At 34.5% G+C, this 20542-nt stretch overlaps 1 protein-coding gene across 1 annotated transcript; it reads right to left on the minus strand.

The window, feature by feature from the left end:
- Positions 1–346: 346 nt before the first annotated feature.
- Positions 347–1915, minus strand: LOC147475428 (uncharacterized). Its single transcript, XM_086585416.1, has one exon. The coding sequence runs from the start codon at positions 1913–1915 to the stop codon at positions 347–349; it is 1569 nt and encodes a 522-aa protein (XP_086441542.1).
- Positions 1916–20542: the final 18627 nt, after the last annotated feature.

A 20542-nucleotide genomic window follows, 5' to 3' on the forward strand; every position in this document is an offset into this window, starting at 1 on the left:
GGGCTTCATAACCTTCTTGCCATTTTGATCACTCAACCAATACTTCCTTTTAATCCCAAGAAGTTGTAAATCTTTGCGTGCATTGGCGTTATCTTTTGTTTTTCCTTTTTGTGTTCAACATCATAGCAATCGGGGAGTTCACAAACATTTTTTCAATGTGCATAACGTCCAAGTTGTGACGGATAAAAGCTCGCCCAATATGGAAGCCTAAATAATATCGACTGTTTGAAAAAGCATGTCCCATCCCCATTGTCCTCTTTTTGTTTTCTACCGCCTTTCCCTTTTTTTTCCTTTTTCCATTCCCCCTTTCCTTCTCTTTGCCCTTACCCCATTGCATTTTCAGATTCTATGTCATTTGTTCAACTTGTAGTCCGGTCAATCTCAAAGGCTGTTCTCTAAGCTCTTCAGTCTTGTTAAAGGTGCTTGGCCTAGTGTCCATCCTACTAGCATCCGAGGAGGGCAAGAATCGTCTACTATCCATGTAAGCAAATTTCTGGCCATGTTGGAGTCTCAATGAGGAGGTATTTGGGCCACAAACGGGACAAGCATATTTGCCATGGGTTCTACAACCAGATATGTTACCTAACGCAGGAAAGTCATGGATAGTCCATAACAAAACTGCACGCATATTGAACATCTTGCCTATGTTTGCATCCTTCACAGTCACCCCGGTATTCCACAAAGATTGTAATTCACGAACTAGAGGCTGTAAATATATGTCGATATCCTTTCCTGGCTGTCGTGGCCCTTCGATGAGTAAAGAGAGCATGGTAAATTTGGGTTTCATGTAAAGCCACGGAGGAAGGTTATAGGCAACACACATTACAGGCCAAGAGCTGTATAATGTGCCACAAGTTCCAAAAGGATTGAAACCATCTATCGCTAGTCCTAATCGAACATTACGAGCTTCAGCTGAAAAGTCCTTATACTTCCGATCAATTAATTTCCAATTAGATGAGTCAACTGGATGCCCCATCTCTCCACCTTTCAATCGATTTTCCGAGTGCCAACACATCTCCTTTACCACCCATGGTACACTATACAACCTCTTTAACCTCTCCGTAATTGGAAAGTATCGAAGTATCTTTGTTGGAATCCTAATATGTTTCTTCCTTTGTTCGATATCAACATATTTGTACCTCGACGCTCCACACGTAGTACAAGTATCCTTCCAATCATTATCTCTCCAAAATAGCATGCAATCATTCGGGCAAGCATCAATTTTCTCATATTTTAGGCCCAACTCTTTTATTAATTTTTCTGCCCTATAAGTATTCTCCGGAGTCTTGTTGTCACGTGGAAAAGCCACACGAAGTAATTCGAGGAGTCCAGTAAAACTCTTGTCTGTCCACCCATGTGTAACCTTTAACCGAAACAACTTGACGACAAATTTCAAAAATGTAAAGTCCTCACAATCAGGATATAAGGGACTCAAAGCCTCACGAAAATTATCGGACTCAATTATGTCAGGCTCTTCCTCAACTATTCCTCGAGCACCATCTGTTGAACATTGTTCAATAACAGCATCCAAGTTATCACCGTCAAGTTCTTCTACGACAGTACTGAATGCAACATTCTCCTCAAAAAAGGGGAAGTCCCCTCCCACCTCTAAATTAGTGGAATTTGACCTTCCACCCCTTTCAAATGCCACACTTGGTGGTTGACTTGTTTCTCCATGCATTCTCCAAAATGTATATTGTTTGTAGAAGCCTTTTTGGTAACAATGCAATGTGACCACCTCATGGGTTAGTGCTCGACCCCTATTTCTACAGTTATCACATGGACATGGGATCACATCCTTGTGGTGACAGTTATCCCTTGCAAATTGTACAAATTGATTAACACCATGAATAAAACCATCGTCCTCTTTTGGGAGATCAATCCAACTTTTATCTATCACCCCAAACCCTTCCATACTGTAGTTCTTGCAATATGAATAAATAAAAAATAGTTAGAACTGAAAATACAATGGCAGGTAAACCATACACATAATAGACCACCACATAAGTAAATAACGAACTCCACGCTGGGAGAGACTAAAATAGCACGAATACTACATCCAACAATCAATCTAACCTAGTTGCACCCATAAATTCAAATAAATTGGAAGCACACAAAAAATGGATCGATTGAGGCATGCATACGAAAAAACAAACTACATTCTCACTTTAAAAAATAAATTGAAACTAGATAAAGAACAGTAACAACAAAGATGATATCATATGCAACCAAGTAGGATGTTATCTAGAAGAAATATAATTATACCGCCCACATTAGCAGCGTATTTGAGTTAACCCAGTAGCAGTGTATTCAATATCTTAACTTGTATTCAATATAACACAAAGTTATACCTAAAAAACTCAAACGACCAACACAAACCCATTTTAACTTAGAATCAGGACTAACATATAACAATAACACAACCCCATTTGGTGATAGAATCAGTACTAACATTATCTATAACCAAGAGAAGTAAAACAAAACAAATTTCAACTTTTCTAGAAAAAACCCATTTCAAGTTAACACCAAACCAGAGATGGGAGAAAAACTCACCTTGATGTAAATGAAAAAAAACAATAATCCGGACCTGTTCACAACAAATATCATAAACCATGAGTGATATTATTTCATTTAAACTAAATTTTAACAAAACAAACCTTACAAACACTACATTTTCATCGAAATTGATAAACACTAACTCTTAGAAAACAAGAATTGTGAGAGGGGATAGAGAGACATGAGGGGAAAGACGAAGAGCAATTACCTAGTGATTAAAGATGAAGTTTTTCTCAAAAAGATAGTGAATTAGAGATGTTCAAAGTGAGATTAGCAAAAGAAGAAGAAAAAAACAGAGAAAGGGTTACCTGAGAGAGAGGGGGGTGGCGTGTCTGCGTCATTGCCGTGAGAGAGGATAGGGGAAGAAAACCGAGAAAATAGTATTTGTTAATTTTTGTATTATCGAAAAAAAGAAACCATTTGATAAACGAAGAGTATTTGTGGCGGTTTACATTCGGGACCGAATTTTTGGGCTGGTTCATTATAGAAACATGACCGTGGCCAAAAAACCAATTAAACTCAAACCGCACAGAACTTTGGCCACACCTATCAAAAGTTTTAGCCACAGTTAAAACCCGTGGTTATTATGCAACAGCTTATGACCGTGGCTAAAGCTAATCTGTACCTGTGGCCAAAAGTCATTTTTCTTGTAGTGGGAACATTATAGCAGAACAACGGACCATTAGAGAGGAGCAGCGGTCCTTCCAGCAGGAGCAGCAACGTTTTCAACATAGTGTCACTAGAACACTGCAGAGCATCAGAGACGCGCTCCCACATAGTGATAGACATGCTAGGTCCCGACGTCAGCAAGGAGAAGGTCCTCTAGATGTCGAGATGAGTCACGCACGAATTCTGACTAGGATTCTCCCTAGTGTTCGTATAGTTGGATATATTTATTTTTATTTTTCTTTCTTACGTGTATGACGTAGTATAAGTTTAATTATATGCTTAATATTATTTGCTTGTTTTATTTTGTTTTGTTTTTCTTGTGGAAATTGGTATATGAGTAGAAGGTAAAACATATACATCATGCCAAAATTTTCCATTTTTTTTCTTTCATGCATGTTTTTAAAATACAAAAACCCAAAAAGATTTCATAGTAGAATAATTATCCCTAGTATAATAAACCATGTATTTCTCGTTCTATATCAAACAACCCACGCCCCAAACTTATTTGGGGTGGCGTATTTTCATCATGAAGAACAGAATACAGGTGTATCGCCGTTTTTGCTCATGTTTCTATGGTAATCTCTTTCATTGTCTCTTCATACTTTAATGACAAAGCATAGTTCTATTTGGGGGTGGTATAGTAACATTTTGCAAAAACTATGCATTTTCTATATAGTATATAGTAATAATATGTTTCTTCCTTTCTAATTTTTTTTTCAAAAAAGACCAAAAATATTTTTCCGTTTAGTATTAAAAAGTCTTGTTTTCTTTTTCTACGACGAATAAAAAGTATAGAAGTCTCATTATAGCAATAGAGTAAGGACTTGTTTTTCATACTTAGACTAATATACAGACAATAGTTTCTGCATCTTTTCATGAATGGCATGCACCAGCATTTGTTTGTATATAGCAGTGAGTTTCTGAAGCCAAGGTTAGAACAATTAAGTTCCATATCCTGTGATAATCTGGCCAAAAGCCTCATCTGAATGATTATTGAGTGATGACACAAAGGATGTCCAGATAGAAAGACCACACGTCCACTTGCTTGATCACCATGCCATATCCTAGGAGAGAATTTAGGCCATTTTTGGATCTATATGGCCAAATAAACGTTAAAAACTGAAAAAGATAGTTTTTCTCTTGTTACCCGTCTTGAGCCTTAACCTGTTACAACACACAATAAAAAGCTTACCCAGTTGACAAGTTGAGAACTGGATGGATATCAGAAAAAGAGAAGAGAAGACCTTGTACAAAAACAGAACAGTTATTTTCTTTAAAAAGAAAAGAAAAGAAAGAGAAGAAAAGAAAGACCCATCAAAAACCAAAACTCTCAAAAAAATCAAAGGAGTCAAAAAATCGAATCTCCCAAAAGTTCAAAATTAGAAGGAGACGATATTAGAAACAAAAAAGAAACAAAAGCAAAGTTAGAACTCCCAAAATTCAAAATCATATGGAGTCATAAAGCTAAAGGGCTAAAATTCAAAATCATATGGAGTCATAAAGCCAAAGGGCTAAAAGAATGTATCACAATTCGGAAGCAAAAGAACAAAACGAGGTTCTTCTCTGGTTACAAGAATCTTGAAGACCTAGTTCTCGACTTATCAGATTTTGTTTTTCCCTTCTTTTTTCTTTCTAAACCATCACCCTAGGCCAGTAACTTCTAATAGAAGACATCTAGCTCGATTAGGAATATGATGGTGTGATAGTAAGGGGCAAGCATGATCAATCAACCCCGGTTTCTTTAGAAGTCAATTGAGTATGTGAGGAATATAAGTGCCTGCTGCACTTGAGGGAACGAACCTTGAGTGAATCTATCAGAGAGTTGTGATTGCAACACACCCCTGTGAGAACCCACCTTAAGGAAGCTCTCTAAAAGCCTCAGAAACAACTATGCTTTTGCATTTCATTTATCATATTTTGTGTATTTATCTTTAGATGATTAAATTACTGTATATATGTTATTCTAAGTTCAAAGGAGCTTGTCCTTATTCACCGCTAATGAGATGTATGAACTTCTGAGAATAAATAAGGAAACAAGACCCTTTGTAGTAAATAGAAAAAGTTTGTGAGTACCTTCACCAGAAAACTCTCACGAGGCTTAAAGCTCGTCCACTAGGGAATTCCTAGTGGTTTAAGCTCTTGTTACATATGGTCATTGCAATCGCACTCTGGGAAACGAGATTAGTATAACTTATAATAAATCACTCATTTGAGAACAAGCAAGATGCTATTTGGGGGTGGTGATCAGCTCCCAAATGTGCGTTTTATTACCCGTATATTGTTGCATTACAACCTTTCTTACACTTAACGAAAAGGCAACTCATAACTTTTATTGTCTTTTTCAGGTTATGAAGTATTTCAGACCACTTATCATAAAAGCTGCGTCTTAACACTAAAAAGAGCCTTAATCACGCTTATTATGAAGACCAGAAGCTGCTATGGAAAAGTGCTAAAAAAGTCAAAGTCAAATAGTCAAAGTCAACGGTCAAAGTCAAAGGTTAAAGCCCTCAAATCAGAAGACCAAAGATGGAGGCCCTTATCTCAAAATATGACATTCTCTTAAAACCTACCTTGGTCAAGAAGAAACCAAAAAACAAAAGCAAAAGTGAAGTGTGTGGTGTCTAATTTGTAATAGAGAAGGGCAAATCTATAAAAGGCAAAAGTAGGAGTATATAACCCAAAAGTAAGGGAGAGAGAAACCATCCATGGTCTTAGAATCCAAACCATTTGGTTTGTTTAATTTCTTGTCTAGTTTTTCATTCCAAGTTTTTACTTTATTGTTTGTTTTATTTCCTTTCAATCAAAACTTGTTATTTACTTGTTCTTATTTCAATCTTCAATCTTATTTTACTTGTTGTTCCTATTTCAAGCTTTAATCAATCTTTCTTTCAATGTTTTTAAGTCATTTCAATAACAACAACAAAAGCTTTCAATGTTTTCATTAGCTTAAAACCAATCTAATTCATAAAAGAGTCTACCTTTCTTCTTCACAACTCCCACATTCAAACTCTAAACAATTTAGGATGAACCTCACTTCTAAAACAAGCTCTTTTGAAGTTACCACCACTAGCTAAAGCTCTACCAGCATAATGGGTATTAAAATCTTGTTGGGGACTGTAATAGATACAAGAAGCTCAAATAGGGAATGGACTTCCTTTTTGAGAATCTGTAAAGGAAGGAAAAATGTTGAGGAGATTTATAAGGTGTGCATATGGGCTGTGGTGAATGTCATTTGGAAGGAAAGGAACTCACAAAGATTTTCAAACAAATTTCAGCCAGCTTCAGTCATCCTTGCTAAAGTCATAAGACAACTAAAGCCTTATATCCAAGTTCAGGTACCATCCTTGACTGATACTGTTGAATCACGGTCCTTGTGCCTTGCATTGGTGAAAAAGCACGAAACACGTAATTATTTGTGTTACGTATCTTTTGCAAATCTGACTTAGCCTATTAAATATTGATTAGTATATTGGCTAGCAAGATATCAATCCTACTCTAAATAACTAAGTGATGATAATAGAAATTCCTAATCTAAGTTACTCTAATGGATACAAGTAAAAGATGTGGCTAAGTAATGATGAATATATAGTTGATTTGATTTGAGATGTGAACTATGCATAAACTAAACTAAATTAAATATATGAATATGAATCAAGAGAGAGAATATCTTGGGAGAGATGAATCCACCAAAATCATAGAATTAGTCTAATAGATCTACCTATCATGCTTAATATAAATCACCAATAGAAACTCACCATACCTACAAACCTTATGCTCATAACCATGACGATAATATGTGGCTTTCAACGTACTTTCTATCTTTCCATCAAATACTTCTTCAATCTCCAATGATATCTTCTATCTAACCAAATTGTGTTTTAAGTGACATTCAATATACAACTCTAGGTGCCATGGAAAATTCACATGTGGCATTAACCATACAACTAATTGAGGTGCCATAAAGAATCCAATCATCACACTATAACATTAAAAACTAGAAGAAAAGAATCTAGAGTTTGTGGTATTTGGCTCTACACAATTATGAATTACCCTAAGACCTCCTAACCTCCACAGGAGTATTAGATCAATGGATGAATAAGAAGAAACTCAATGAGGGATTTAAACTAAAACATGATAGAAGAAGAACTAAACTAAAACATAAGAAAAATACTTCATCTCCCCTTCCAAGAGAAAGGAGATTATCTCCTCATACTATGCTATGAACATAATATGAAAATGAATAATCTTTATAGATATTAATGGTGAAAAGTTATGAACTTTCTTCTCTCTTAATTCTAGATCTAAGATGCAAACATTAAATTTCCTAGATAATGTAAACTGATGTTTTTGTGCCTTATATATTGGCTTACATGCTCGTCTGGATAGAGATCCGAATCCTATGTTTATTTGGTGTCAAACTCTCTGTAATATTTCTAGAAGCAATCTTGAAAAAGTTAAATTCATTTGCACAAAAGTGAGACGTGGCCCACTTTTCCCTGCTGGCTATTTTGCAAGCTGCAGCTTTTGACAGCTTTCAGTTTCCAAATTCTTGTGAAACTCTGACTTCTTTTCCATGTTGATCTCCTCTTCCTATGAAGTCGAAATTAAGGCTTTGAGATTAGATTTAAGACTCTTCTAACTCAATTATTATCCTCTTTTAGAGTCCCATTAGGCTTGGCACTTATGGAGACAAACACTGACGTTTTGCCCTACAGGCTTTTTATTTGTAATTCCCAGTGACTCCTTTTTGACTTGTTTGACTTCTTTTCCTTCCATATTTCACATTTAGCTTCTTTAACCTGCAAAAACTCAAATTGCATCATATTAGAATATTTAAATATAAAATGGAGACTAACATACACATAATTGGGGTTATAAATCATTAATTTTGAGCACTGATTATAACCCCCAACTAGTATTTTACTAGTCTCTTAGCAAATATGTGTTATACTCGAGAAGTGTTCAAAGCTAACAATGCTAATTAAATAATAAACTAACTCACTTTAGCAGGCATCGCGGTTGCATTTACCATATGGAACAAGGCTTTAAACCTTTAAGTTACCCTTAAAGGACGAGTTATAGCCTCGTGAGGGTTTTTAGTTGATATACCCACAAAATCAATTTTACATATGAACTATGGTGAAATCTAGAGAAAACAACTTTTTCAGTTAAAATGTCTAAATCAAAAGGTTATTACTTATCACACCCATGATCATAAAACATTAGGCTAAAGTTCTATTCATAAAGATAGAAAAGACTGACTAATTATCCTAACTAGAGCTTATTCATTTTTAATCATTTTGATTTCTTTCTCTTTTCCAAGCAACGGAATTTCTACCTCACTTTTGGATTAGTATTTTGACTTCAAATCTCACCATTTCATACAATCACAAGAAAATCTCTCTCAGATAAGTTTTCTATTTTACCTCCATATGCAGGGAAATGAGTAAAGAATAGAACATCCCACATATTTAGTCAGAAAGAAGGAAATTTTCAAATATATAAATAAAGTCTCATGGAAAGAATGTCAATCACATTTGAAGTGTCGGGTCCTTCACTTTCGCATCCTCTCACCTATTTTATACTTCATATCATACTTTAGCGATAAGTCTAGGTAGTAAGACGGGGCTTAGGACAGGTTAACAAGAAAATGGTAAAAAGGATTCAAAAATTTCTGAGAATATACTAAAGACTTTGTGCTTTTGACCTTCTTGGAAATTTTCTTCACTTGTAGATTGCAACACTTGAACTCTATCACTGCTTCTGCTCAATTATTTATTTATTTATTTATTTTCTTTGAGCAAAATGAATGATTTTCTTCATTTGACTTTGGTAAAATTTTCTTCAAAATTTTCTTTGTTATAGCTTTATCTTTAGTTCTTTAGAAATCCTCAGAAATATGGGTAAGGCTAATAATATGGGATATACTCCTTATTTAGAGTTGGGTTTAAGATGATTGGTTTAGCAATAAAAGGTTTAATATATAAGGTTCAAAAGTGGTTAACATGACAATCCTACTAGGTAGGATAAAGGCTGATTGGTTCACTACTTGACTTATCAGTATGATATTCTACTTTGAATATACTACAAGACCTAATGGCTATCTCCCTAGTTGAATCCACCTCGTGATTAACCAAATCAAGAATAAATGAGACTACACAACGAATTTAAGCACAGAAAAATGGTTGAATCAACTTGGATTCAGATTTACGTAAAGACTCTCCAAGAAATTTAAAATTGAAAGGCTCAAGTCTCACAGGTCAAGTCCCTGTACTAATCCACTAGTTTGGTAGAAGTTTAAGTTGCTCTTTCATTTCAAATTCCTCTAGTGGTGTATTATATGAACTTATTCTAGACTAAGACTTTTATCAGTGAGATCTATTTCTAGTAATAGAAACTTAGTCTAAAAGTCTTACTAATCCTAACTATGACTTATAATTTCCAATTTTCATTAGCCAGTTTAAACGATAAAAATATACTTTTCACCTATAATCACCATAATTCACATATAAAATTTCCAAATATTGTAATTAAAATATTGCAAAATTTTGATTCTCACCCCCCTAACTAAATTAGGCATTGTCCTCAATGACTAAATAAAATAACTGAAAGCTTACCATAATGTAAATGATTAAAGAAAGAGGGATATTATCTTAAATGCGTGCAAAATTACATCAGCTAAAATCTGTAGAATTTATATCCTTAACAAAACAAATAAGAGTGATGATTCATATGGATCAATAATTACTACAACGACTAAATATTTGTCATGTGCTCAATCCGTAGAGTTATACGTCTCCAAAAAGGTGGAGAAAAGGTGCTAGAGTAGAATGTAAGAGTCACATGTACAAATGACACGACTGAAAAATTAAAAATTAAAATTAAACACCGAATAATAATAATAATAATAACTTAAATCAATAGTTTCATTGTTGCACGGAATACAAGATTTGTCTTTGCCTACAAATAAAAGTGATAAAACCATAATAAACAATCAAGTACATGATTGATAAAAAATAGTTATTAAGAAAATGCGGAATTGTGAGAGTCCAAATTTCTCTACGAGAAAATCAGTTATGATAATAAGCTCAGATTCATTATCCCATTCAATTCCATTTTCCCAGGCCACTCGTAATCGATTTGATAATCATAAAAATATCAAATAATATCTTCGTGATATTTTCCCCTCTTAGAATAAAAGAGACAGTCCCAACCACGATTTTCAAAAAAAAATTCATTCATGGCATTGTTATCAAACAACTCTCCATAACAGAGTTCTTGTTATCAAATAACTCTCCATAATAGAGCTCTGCGTGAATTTTTTGATTTAGCTGCCATTTGCAACTGTTTGTACAACAGAACCACAGGGGTGAAATTTAGGACTGAATACTTAAGCGCCTGATCAATCAAGAGTTAGTGGTAATCGGAAAGTTATTAAGTTCATAATTTAGGACTGTTTCTTTCCTGTTTCGCTCAGTCTAACCAAATACCAATTCTTCATCACATGATCACCCTTTATTTCTTACTGTCTCTCTCCTATTTTGCTCAGCCTAACCAAATACCAATTCTTCATCACCAATTCTACATGACTGCCCTTTATTTCCTACTGTCTCCCCCCATACAACATTAAACAGATAGAAACCCAAATTCAAATCGAGAATTTCAACAACCCATAACCGAAGCTGAGCGGTGAAACTAGCAAAAATTTGAGCGGTTAATCAGGAAAGTAGGATGTCCAAAATACTATTAGAAACAATTGGGAACTGACCGGTGGTCAATCTTGCCGGTTAGCAAGTGCTCCATGTCTCAAGTAGTTGTAACTGGAGGTTGCAGCGCCTATTAATAGGTGGGGTGAAGTGGTGATAATGATGAGGGAGAGGTGTATGCTATGAGTCGAGGATAACTCATTGTGATAACGATGAGGGAGTGGTGGATGCGGCTGGAAGAAGAAGAAGATCGGTCTATTTTTTTTGTTTTGTTTGATTGGGCTTTTTTTTTTTTTAGTTTTTAGGCCCAAGTGGTTGTATGTAAACTTTGACTTGGATTGGGGTCCGAAACAAAGTAGGATTCTAACTTACTAGTTCGGAATAGAGAGCTAGTCCGTAATGAAGAAGAATTCCACCTTACTAAAGCATAACTTAACACATATATGCATCACGCATACACTTCAAAGCTTTTATCAATTCAATTTTTTTTCTTAATAAAAAAATCACTCAATTTATAAACTATTGATATTTTAAATAATTAAAAGCAACTAATCTCATGACAGTAAGAAATAAACTTAACTATACTTAGCTTCTACCATCTTTCTAATACTATACCATAACGACTAAAATTAGATTAATTCTTCATACTCTTGATACTTCAAGCTCTTTCCCGAACCTTTTGTGGTGATGGGATAGAGAATACAGAGATGTAGAAAGTGTTGATGTAGTGAACGCAGGAGACGCTACAAAATATAGCTTTATAGGAAAATTTTCATAAGTACTCCACGTCTCTACTACTCATAATAGTGAAGCTACAACTTCTTGAAGCTGGGCAGATTTCAACTCCTATCTTAACTTGAATTCCAAAATCTATCGCACTCTCCCTCTTTTGCTTTGCATGAACTGGGTTAGTTTTCCTGGTTATATTGGAACTTCCCTAGTCCTCTATCATTGCTTGAATTGGATTTGGAGAAAGCTACTCACAGTTGGAATGGAAATATAAAAAGCTCAAGAATTCTATGAGTTTTTTACTTTATATCTTCAGCACAGGCTCAGGTACACATTTATTTTCTCAGTTCAATTTCCTTGTCATGAGCTACTGATTAAACTATCTATTTAACTACTTGGGTTGCCTCCCATAAGTGTTACGTTTAATGTTGCCAGCCGACACAGAGGGGTGAAACTTAAGGTTACCCCCCTAATTAGCTTAGGTAATTAATTTTATAAATTTGTGGGTCTTTTATAGTCAGATTCCCTAGACTTAAAACTTGTTTGTAATCTAATTTTTGCTCTTTTTATCTTCCTTCTTTTCCATGCGTGGCCTATACATTTTAGTAGAGGGCGAGTCATCTTAACTAAATCTTTGATAAATCTACGATTAAAAATAACTTGACATAAAGATGCTCGAATGTCTTCTATTTTTGTATGAGGTTGACCAGTGTCTAGCAATGTATTAATATGGTGTGTAACACTATCCTTGTTATAATTCATGCCTAATTGTGATACACATGATAAAAATGGATCTTTGTAGTGAGTGTTCCTAAAACTTTTATTAGCTATTGTGTGTATTGCACATAGATCATCTATCTTTTTTGTATCATCGTCAGGGTTTCTAAATAATATAAAGATGTTTACATTTACTCTCATATTCCCGAAAGTGATGGACATGTTCCCATTCCTACAATTAATTAAAGCTTCTGTTGTAGCTAAGAATGGTCTACCCAAGATGATAGGAATTTGGTTTCCATTTGTAGGTAAAGTGTCAAGAACTATAAAATCAATGGGGTAATAAAAATCAGAGACCTTGATAATCACATCCTCTATTACCCATCGTGGAATCTTAATAGATCTATCTGCTAACTGTAGTCTAACATTTGTTGGTTTCAAGTCTTTTAACCCTAGTTGTTTATAAATTGAGTGAGGTAACAAATTCACACTAGCACCTAAATCCAATAATGCTTGATCAGTGTAGTCCTCTCCTATTCTACACGTAACTGTAGGACTACTGGGGTCCTTATGTTTTACTATGGCTTTGTTCTGTAAAAAGGATTAACAACTTTGTGTAATAAAAGCATCCTTAGGAATATTTGTTTTCTTCTTTACTAGGTCTTTTATAAATTTAGCATATGAAGGTATTTGTTTAATTGCACTTAGAAAAGGAATATTGATATGTAAATTTTAAAAAATATTCATGATGTCATTATATTGTGCTTCCTTTTTGTTATCTTTTAACCTAGAGGGGAATGGTGCGGGTGGAATTTTTTTTGGTTACCTACTCTTTGGTTTTTTTAGTTTCAACTGGCTTTTCCTTATCTTTTGTTATAACAACTTCATCAGAATCAGGTATGTCAACTTTGTTATCTACTTTCTTTCCTGACCTAAGGATCGATATTGAGTTAACTGCCTCTGTGGGTGCAGATGAAGGGGTGGTTTCAACTTGATAAACATTTCTACCTTTAGGGTTTTGTTCAGGTTGACTTGGTAGAGTTCCCTTGGGTATGTCTGCTAGACTAGCTAGTATCTGATTGAATTGTTGGCTCATCTGTTGAGTTATTTGTTGAGTTACTTAAGAAATTTGTTGTGTTACTTGTTGAGCCATAATATCAAATTTTTGGTCAATTCTTTTGAATTCATTCTCGGTTTTGGTGGCTAAAACTTTCATGGTTTCATCTATGGTGTTGGGTTGGGTTTGGTAATTAGCCATAGGATCAATAGCTAATTCTCTATTTACGTTTGGTTGTTGTTGTTGTTGCTGTGGGTAATATTGTGGAGAAGGTGCTACTACGCCTCTATTATTCATGTATTGTTGCCTATCGTTTCCTTGATTACCTTGAAAACCATATTGGTTTTGCTGTGGAGACATGTTCTGTCTCCATTGATAATAATTTCTTGGATATTGGTTATAGTTATTACTAAAGTTATGGGCAACAAATACTGGACAAACTAGTGTATCATGGTCTGTGGCAAAACAGCTTTCACAAAATTGATTGGCACTCTTTGCTTGTTGAGGTTGATTATTCATTGGAGGGTTTGAAGTAAATGAATCAAATTTCTTGTTTAAGTTTTCGATTCCTGTGGTTAAACTAGCAATGATACCTTCAAGTTTCTCATTGAGTTCATTTTCAACCTCATACATACCTAGTTGACTAAAACTCATCCCCCCATCTACCCGTGCCATGCCCTCATGGTCACTACCATTGGCCCAATCCTTAGAACTCTCAGAAAAGTTTTGCAAAAAAGTGTAGGCTTCATTAGGAGTAAAACTAGTAAATCTTCCTCCATTCATTGATTCAATTAACTGATGCTTCATAGGTGAAAGACCTTTTATAAAGTAATGTACTATATTAAGTATGTCAAAACCATGATGTGGACAATGGACAAGTAAATCATTAAATCTATCCCATGTTGTATGAAACTCTTCATTAGGTCTACCTTTGAAGGTTGAAATAGCCAATTGCATGGCCTCAGTTTTACGTAAAGGGTAATATTGTTTCATAAACTTTTGTGATAGTTGCTCCCAAGTAGTTATAGAATTAGAGGGTAGGGATCTATACTAACGTAGTGCGGCATCCTCAAAAGTGAAAGGGAACAACCTTAATCTAGTTTCTTCAGGGGAAAGATGAGGTGCTTTAAAAGTACGTAATATGCTTAAGAACTTACTCAGATGATTATACAGTTCTTCATTTTTTTTTCCATAATATCTTGGCAACATATTAAAAATGGTGGGCTTAATCTCATAGTTATTGTTATTGTCGGGCATCACTATGCAGTTCGGTGGTTGAATCGCGATAGGTTGAAACAAGGTGCTAGGAGTTCTTTGATCAGCCATGGCGGCTAATGGTACTCTCTCTGGTGTATCCTCTAAGTCTACTAGTGGTGTGTGTGTTTCAGATTCAGAATTAGATCATGAGTTCGATGGTGTGGTCTCCTCCAAAACCAGAATTGGAAGATTGTTATAAGAATTAGCTCTTCTGATTAAACGTTTACAAGATGAATCACGAAACCAAGTTTTCATGCACTAGATAATAAAGCTATATAAAATAATTTAATATGGACTTAATTAACTAAATTATATTATCAAACTATATGATGCTAACTATTAATGCTAATTATGAAACCGCTAAAAGGGGATTCACGGTGGAAGAGAAGCACTTATTGTTACAGTAAGAAAAACAAGTCCAAAAATTTTGAACTTTTTATAGAAGCTACCGGATACATCCAGAAAGTAGCCTGTAAAATTTTAGAGCAATCGGAGCTTGCTAAGTCTCTCTTCTATACTGTTTAATCCTGCAGAGTCCAGTGAAGAAGATTTCTGCACACACTGTAAACAATCGATTGAATAAATAAGTAAAAGAGTACTACAAATCACGAAATTTTTACTGGAGTCTCTGGACGTGTCAGGGATGATCCTGTAAAAAGTTTAGATTATTTGGAGTTTTACAATTCCTTCGTCTAGACTGTTCTTCCAGAGACCTTGGTCCTAAAAAGCTGCAGAAACACATTGAAAACAAGCAACTAGTTAAGTGGTCAAACAGGTCAAACAATACTCAAATTTTTACTAGAAGCTCCTGACGAATGTAGGTTCCTCCTGTAAAAAATTTATAATTTTTGATAATGTAAAAATAACTCTGCTCGACTAGTTTTACAGATGCTTGTGTCCTGAAAACTGAAAACAGGGTACTGCAAAGACGATGATTGTTACCCAGGTAAGACAAGTACTAAAAATTTGAAAAAATTGCAATAAATTACTGATACTATACAGATCAACTCTGTAAAATTTCAGAATTTTTTGAAATTTATAAATATGTTTTCAGTACTATTTTTTTCTGTTAAACAAACACTAAACTTTATGAAAATACTTTCTACTATGCAAATCTAATTGAATTATGCTAAATTAATCTAATTATGCTAAATATGTAATTTATACTATATGAATTCCTAAATTAAAGTAATCTAAATTAAATATTCTATCACCTAATCAATTTAGAGCGGGCAGCGACGCCATTGAAAAAGCACGAAACACGTAATTATTTGTGTCGTTGTTCGTGTTATGTATCTTTTGCAAATCTTACTTAGCCTATTAAATATTGATTAGTATAATGGCTAGCAAGGTATCAATCCTACTCTAAATAACTAAGTGATGATAATAGAAATTCCTAATCTAAGTTATTCTAATGGATGCAAGTAAAAGATGTGGCTAAGTAATGATGAATATATAGTTGATTTGATTTGAGATGTAAACTATGCATAAACTAAACTAAATTAAACATATGAATATGAATCAAGAGAGAGAATATCTTGGGAGAGATGAATCCACCAAAATCATAGAATTAGTCGAATAGATCTACCTATCATGCTTAATATAATTCACCAATAGAAACTCACCATATCTACAAACCTTATGCTCATAACCATGATGATAATATGTGGCTTTCAACGTGCTTTCTATCTTTCCATCAAATACTTCTTCAATCTCCAATGATATCTTCTGTTTAACTAAATTGTGCTTTAAGTGGCATTCAATATACAACTCTAGGTGCATGGAAAATCCACATGTGGCATTAACCATACAACTAATTGAGGTGCCATAAAGAATCCAATCATCACACTATAACATTAAAAACTAGAAGAAAAGAATCTAGAGTTTGTGGTATTTGGCTTTACACAATTATGAATTACCTTAAGACCTCTTAACCTCCACAGGAGTATTAGATCAATGGATGAATAAGAAGAAACTCAATGAGGGATTTAAACTAAAACATGATAGAAGAAGAACTAAACTAAAACATAAGAAAAATGCTTCATCTCCCCTTCCAAGAGAAGGGAGATTAGCTCCTCATACTATGATATGAACATAATATGAAAAGGAATAATCTTTATAGATATTAATGGTGAAAAGGTCTGAACTTTCTTTTCTCTTAATTCTAGATCTAAGATGCAAACACTAAATTTCCTAGATAATGTAAACTGAGGTTTTTGTGCCTTATATATTGGTTTACATGCTCATTTGGATAGCGATCCGAATCCTATGTTTATTTAGTGTCAAACTCTCTGTAATCTTTCTAGAAGCAATCCTGGAAAAATTAGATTCGTTTGCACAAGAGTGAGACGTGGCCCACTTTGCCATGCATGCTATTTTGCAAGCTGCAGCGTTTGACAACTTTCGGTTTCCAAATTCTTGTGAAACTCTGATTTCTTTTCCATGTTGATCTCCTCTTCCTATGAAGTCAAAATTAAGGCTTTGAGATCAGATTTAAGACTCTTCTAACTCAATTATTATCCTCTTTTAGAGTCCCATTAGGCTTGGAACTTATGGAGACAAATACGACGTTTTTGTCCTAGGCCTTTAGCTGTAATTCCCAGTGACTCCTGTTTGACTTGTTTTACTTCTTTTCCCTCCATATTTCACATTTAGATTCTTTGACCTGCAAAAACTCAAATTGCATCATATTAGAATATTTAAATATAAAATGGAGACTAACATACATATAATTGGGGTTATAAATCATTACTTTTGAGCATTGATCAATTGGGTATTCAAGTTCCTTCCAAACTTAGAGTAACAAAATGGTGCAACTGGAATCCCCCACGTGCACCAAGAGCAAAATTGAACACTGATGGAAGCTTGAAAGGTTCAGATACAGGTTATGGGGGGGGGGGGGGGGTGATAAGAGATGACAATGGGAAGGTTCTGCTAGCGTTCACTGGGTTAGGTGGTAAACAGCCGGTGCTTTTCCAAGAGTTGAAGGCAATAGAGATTGGCTTGAGTGCATGAGCAAATATGGACATCCGGATGGTGGAAGTGGACACATGTTCGATCTATGTTTGCGGTACAGGTTATAACAAAAATTGATGCCCCCCCTTAGTATTGTATGAACCTAGTGACTCATATCCAGCAACTAAGCACACTTTTTGCCTTTTGTTCCTTCAATCATGTATACAGGGAATCCAATAAACCAGTTGATTATTTGCCTGGTTTGGGATTGGGCCCTATTGACTTTTATCCTTTGTAGGTCCTCCCATAGATATGTAGCTATGTATGTTAGTAGAAGAGGATGCTAATGGAACAAGGTATGCTAGGTTTTCTTGATTAATACAGGTGGGGGTCTGCCTAACCCTAGCTTATTCCTAAAAAACAATATCTTTATTTTCTTTCTAAGTAGGCATATTTATTGACAAAAAGTCTTATTTTCTTTTCTGTGATGAAAATTGTCTAGAAATCTCAACTTAGGACTAGGATGAGAATTTATTTTTAGAAACTTAGGTTAATACGTAGGCAATAGTTTTCACATCTTTTCATGAACATTCATGCAATGAGTATCATTGATTGTACTTAGTAGTAAGTTTCTGGGACCCACGGTTAGATTACTTAATTTCCAAAACCAGTGAGAATCTAGCCTAAAAGCCTCGCCATGAGTGATTTATGAGTAATGACACAGAAAAGTAGTTATTTCGAGTAGAGAAATCACACGTCTACTTACTTGATCACCATTCGAATCCTAGAAGAGAATTTAGGCATTCTTTGGATCGATATAGCTATAAGTTCATACCTATATAAATTTTACCGCTAGTCGCCCCATTGAACCTTTCATTTAGCCATTTTCATTTTTCACCAACATTTCCTTACCCATCTACTAACCCCAAAATAAAATAAACCCACCTATTTGATGCATATGAGAAATATGATGAAAGAAGAAAAGTGAAGGGAAAGATTTGTCCAAAACAAAAATTTGTTATTTGCTTCAGAAAAGAAAAATAGAAATAAGTTTCCCAAAAGAAAAGAAAAATAAAGTTAGAACTCTCAAAGTCAAATCAAAATGAGTCACAAAGCCAAAAAGGGCTGAGTATGGAAACATAAGTTAGAAGCAGAAAAACCAAAGGATTTCTCTAGTGTTAACTTTTGAAGACCCTATTCTCTCATACTTATCATATTTTTGAGTTTCCATTCCATTTTCTTCTACACTACCACCTAAGCCCTATAAGACCTATTAAAGACCTCTAGCTCAAGTAGGAGTAGGGTGCGGTGATAATAAGTAGTAGTTGTGATCTATCGACCTCGGCTCTTCTGACTGTTATTGAGATGTAAGGAAAAGTGTATCAACTGCACATTGGAGTTAGCAAAACTTTAGTGGAAAAATTATGAGAGAAATTGTGTTTCGACACATACCTGTGAGAACCTGATCAACTCCCAAATGTGTGTTTTATTACATTTACATTACTGCATTACAACCTTTCTTACGTATAATGAAAAGACAACTCGATTATAGCTTTTACTGCATTTTTCAGGTTACATGCCATTTCAGAGCACTTATCATAAAAGGTGTATTTTAGCACAAAAAGGAGTCTTATTTAATGCGTATTATGAAGACTCAAGATGCTATGAAAAAGTGCTAAAAAAGTCAAAGTCAAAGGTCAAATGTCAAATGACTAAAAACCAGAGAATTGAAAGTCACGTCCTTAACTTAGAAGATTAGAGATGGATGGCCTTGCTACAAAAGAAGACTTGTTCAAAAACCTAGCTTGCTCAAGAAGATATGAAAAAGCAAAAGGAAAAGTATAAAGCAACATAGTGAGGTGTCTTGATTGTAGAGGGAGAGGGCAAATTAGTCTTTGGCAAAAGGTGTAGTATAAAAGCCAAAAGGTAGGAGGAGAGAAGGCACCTAGACTTATTCTAGTGTCATGTAGGAGTAGAGTAGAATTTATTTTTCAAGTAATTTACATTCAAGTTTTGTTATTTTACTTTTTGTTCTTCAATTCAACTTTCCATTTCAAGTTTATGTTTCAATCTTCAATCAAGTTGTTTTTCAATACAAGTTTATATTCAAGTTTGTGTTTCAATTTTCAATACAAGTTTTCATTTATCAATCAAAGTTGTTTCATTTAAGTTTAGTAAAGTTTCAATACAAGGTTGAGTCATTCAAAAACAAGTAATGAAAGTTAAGAATACTACCTTCTCTCCTTCATAAACTCCCATCAATCCATCTCTAAAATTCTATGGTGAACCTTATCAAACTAAACTTTGAATACTCACCACTATAAGACTACTTTAGAACTTATTTAAGGACGCTCTCCAAAGGATCTAGAAACAGCCCTGCTGGTAAATTTCATTGTAAAATTTTATTGCATGCATGATCATATGTAGATGTTTTAATTATTGTGTATTTATTAACTTACGTCTCAAAGGAATTAGTTCTTGTTATCCGCTAAAGAGATGTATATATATCTGAGACTAACTAAGGGAACAAGCCCTTGTTACTGAGTCGTTGTAGTATATGTGATGAAGTTTGTGAGCATCTTCTCTGGAAAACTCTCACGAGGCTATAACTCGTCTACTAGGGAATTCTTAGTGGTTTAAGGCCTTGTTGCATACAGTCAATGCAATCGCACTCTGCGGAACGAGAATCAGTGTAGACTACACATTTTTGGCCACTTATCTGTTTAGTGTCTCTTCTACGCTTGAGGACAAACACAGTGTTGTTTGGGGGTGGTGTGATAAGCACCCAAAACTGTAATATAAACCCCGTAGAGACATTACATATTGGTTAATTAATAAATGAAAATTAATTGTATTTTCATGTTTTTGCAGAATACGACACGTAATGATGAAATTT

The sequence above is a fragment of the Coptis chinensis genome, chromosome 9, assembly GCF_015680905.1.
Source record: "Coptis chinensis isolate HL-2020 chromosome 9, ASM1568090v1, whole genome shotgun sequence".
In the NCBI taxonomy this organism is placed as follows: domain Eukaryota; kingdom Viridiplantae; phylum Streptophyta; class Magnoliopsida; order Ranunculales; family Ranunculaceae; genus Coptis; species Coptis chinensis.